The sequence below is a fragment of the Echinops telfairi genome, unplaced genomic scaffold (genome assembly GCF_000313985.2).
Source record: "Echinops telfairi isolate 266 unplaced genomic scaffold, ASM31398v2 ScPeMD7_14;HRSCAF=57, whole genome shotgun sequence".
In the NCBI taxonomy this organism is placed as follows: domain Eukaryota; kingdom Metazoa; phylum Chordata; class Mammalia; order Afrosoricida; family Tenrecidae; genus Echinops; species Echinops telfairi.
In genome coordinates, this window is record NW_022103911.1 from 6723264 (window position 1) to 6725494 (window position 2231).

The 2231-nt window shown below is 37.9% G+C and overlaps 1 protein-coding gene across 1 annotated transcript in view; it reads right to left on the bottom strand.

The window, feature by feature from the left end:
• Positions 1-2231, bottom strand: part of MFSD8 (major facilitator superfamily domain containing 8) — a 55595-nt gene that overhangs the window by 32395 nt on the left and 20969 nt on the right. The window contains exon 3 of the mRNA XM_045287401.1: positions 1489-1532. Within this exon, the coding sequence (XP_045143336.1) occupies positions 1489-1532 (44 nt within the window). The remainder of the gene's footprint in view (positions 1-1488; positions 1533-2231) is intronic.

Genomic DNA, 2231 nt, shown 5'->3' on the forward strand with positions numbered 1-2231 from the left:
CGTGGGGCAAGAAAGGCATGCTGCTTTTTGGCAAAAATTGGCACACTGAGATGTCTGTGTGAGCAGGTGCATTGTCATAGTGGTAACAGTTCCCCATCTGCCACCAACCAGGCCTTTTTTGTTGCACTGCTAAGCAATCTTTTCAGAACCTTAAATAAAAAGCTTGATTAACAGTCTGGCCTTGTGGAACAAACTCCAAATACACTAGGAGTCAACATTTTCCTCCATTCAGGAAGTTAGACCTCCAGAACAGGTTTGTTATCAATCCATAGTTCACCTTTCTTGAAATGAAAAAAAATACTCCGACACTTGAGTTATTCCCATAGCTCTGTCCTTGTAAGCTGTGTTCAACATCACAACAATTTCTGCGGCATTAATCCCGAGCAGGAAACAAAATTTTACAGCCACATTCTGTTCTCTTTAATCACACACCAAAAAAAAAAAGAAGTTCGAGGGAACTGCTTTTACAAAAAAATTGACTGTGACCAGAACCTTCCCAGGTGATGCCACTGGATACACTAATTCAGAGTAAGTTGCTTGATGCTTGCTTAGGGGGGGGAATGTGTACTACACAAGCTCCATCTAGCAGAGCTGTTTTTCTGTTTTTTTTGTGGGGGGCAGGGGGTACCCACTCATATGTGTAATAGAGAGCTTATAAGAAGAAATAATTATATATCAAGCAAAACATCCCAGCCCAATCCAGATCAAGTTCATAAGTCCCTCTTCAAACTCACATAGCCACATGCAAAATGCAGGAAGATTGAAGGCTGGTGGGTACAAAGTTGTGTGATCCAATGGCAGTGGCCACATCACAGAGCTCTGGCAGATCTCAGGGTGCCCCACCAGCAGGAAGGTGAAGGGAGAGAGAGGGGCCAGCCTCCAGAGAGTCATTTATCTTGGTTGCACCTCCAAAGGAGATCATCAAGCTGCGACCTGATTGACAGGCTAAAATCCACCCATACCTTCTTACAGGTACCATGTGGCACAAAAAAATCTAATTATCACACCTTCTCACTCCTTCCTCAATGGAATCTCTTTTTTTTTTTTTCCAATGGAAGCTCTTAGTTTCCATGACATTTCTCTAGTTTTCTTCTTATTTCAAGCTACTTCTTATTTCAAGCTGTGTATTCTTTCTGAACTTGATTCTTAGTTTTGCTTTTCCCCAGAGTTTGATATGTCTGTTGTGTGGTCCCTATTTTAGCCTAGATCATGAGCCTTGGTTTAAACTAGGTATATGAGGGGTACCAGAAAAAGAAAAAACCCAGAATTGCGCTGGGCAATATAGCCCTATTTTCCTAGCCAAGCAGACTTAAACATGTACTTGTTAACACAATAATGCATATGATCACTTGACTTATGCGTTAAGTCATAAGTGAACTATGAATTATTATTTCAAATTATTATAGTAAAGAGCATAGAACAAAAAACCAAAGAGATTCAGTTTCTGTTACTACAACTACAGAGAAGAACAAATAGAAATGTACAAACCTTTTGGAGATATGGCCATATTGACATTATCACAATAGAAAATCCTATAAAGAGGAAAAATTTGATATTTAGAGATAAAATAATCTCATCAGTATTACACATATACAATTATTTGAAGTGTAATATAAATTTGAAAATATTATTCTAAACCAACAAATTTAAGCATACAAATGTCTAATTTTTCAAGCACTGGGATTTTATTTATCAGAAGAAAAACAATTATTAAAGGCTTGAAATTAGCATATAAACAGAAGACCTATGTTTTTACTCACATGCCTCTGCTGTAAATGACAATTATTGATAGTCTTATACAGTGAACAATAACATTAGGGAGGTATGCACTCCCTTAGAATAATCAAGCACCCAAGATCAAAAGGGTAGCCCCTGCCCAGGAATATGGCTCAGTAAGGACGAAGGACTAGGAAAGGAAGAATCAGAAATGGAAACGGTAAACACAGAGAGGAAATGGGAAGAGTGCTGGTACATTGTGGAGAGTTCAGTTATCTGCGCAAAGTAAAATCTGTATGAATTGTTGAATGAAAAACCAACTTGCTCTGTAAACTTTCACCCAAATCACAGTGGGGGGGGGAGCGCCTATAGACTTAAGGGGGCCTAAACATAGGAAAAAGATTACCTAAAATATTGCTAAAAAAAACACATAGTAACAATCTTTCATATTTTCATTTCGTATTCATTCAGACATGCTAATAATACAGATATTAATATTTTGAAAGTTTTTCCTC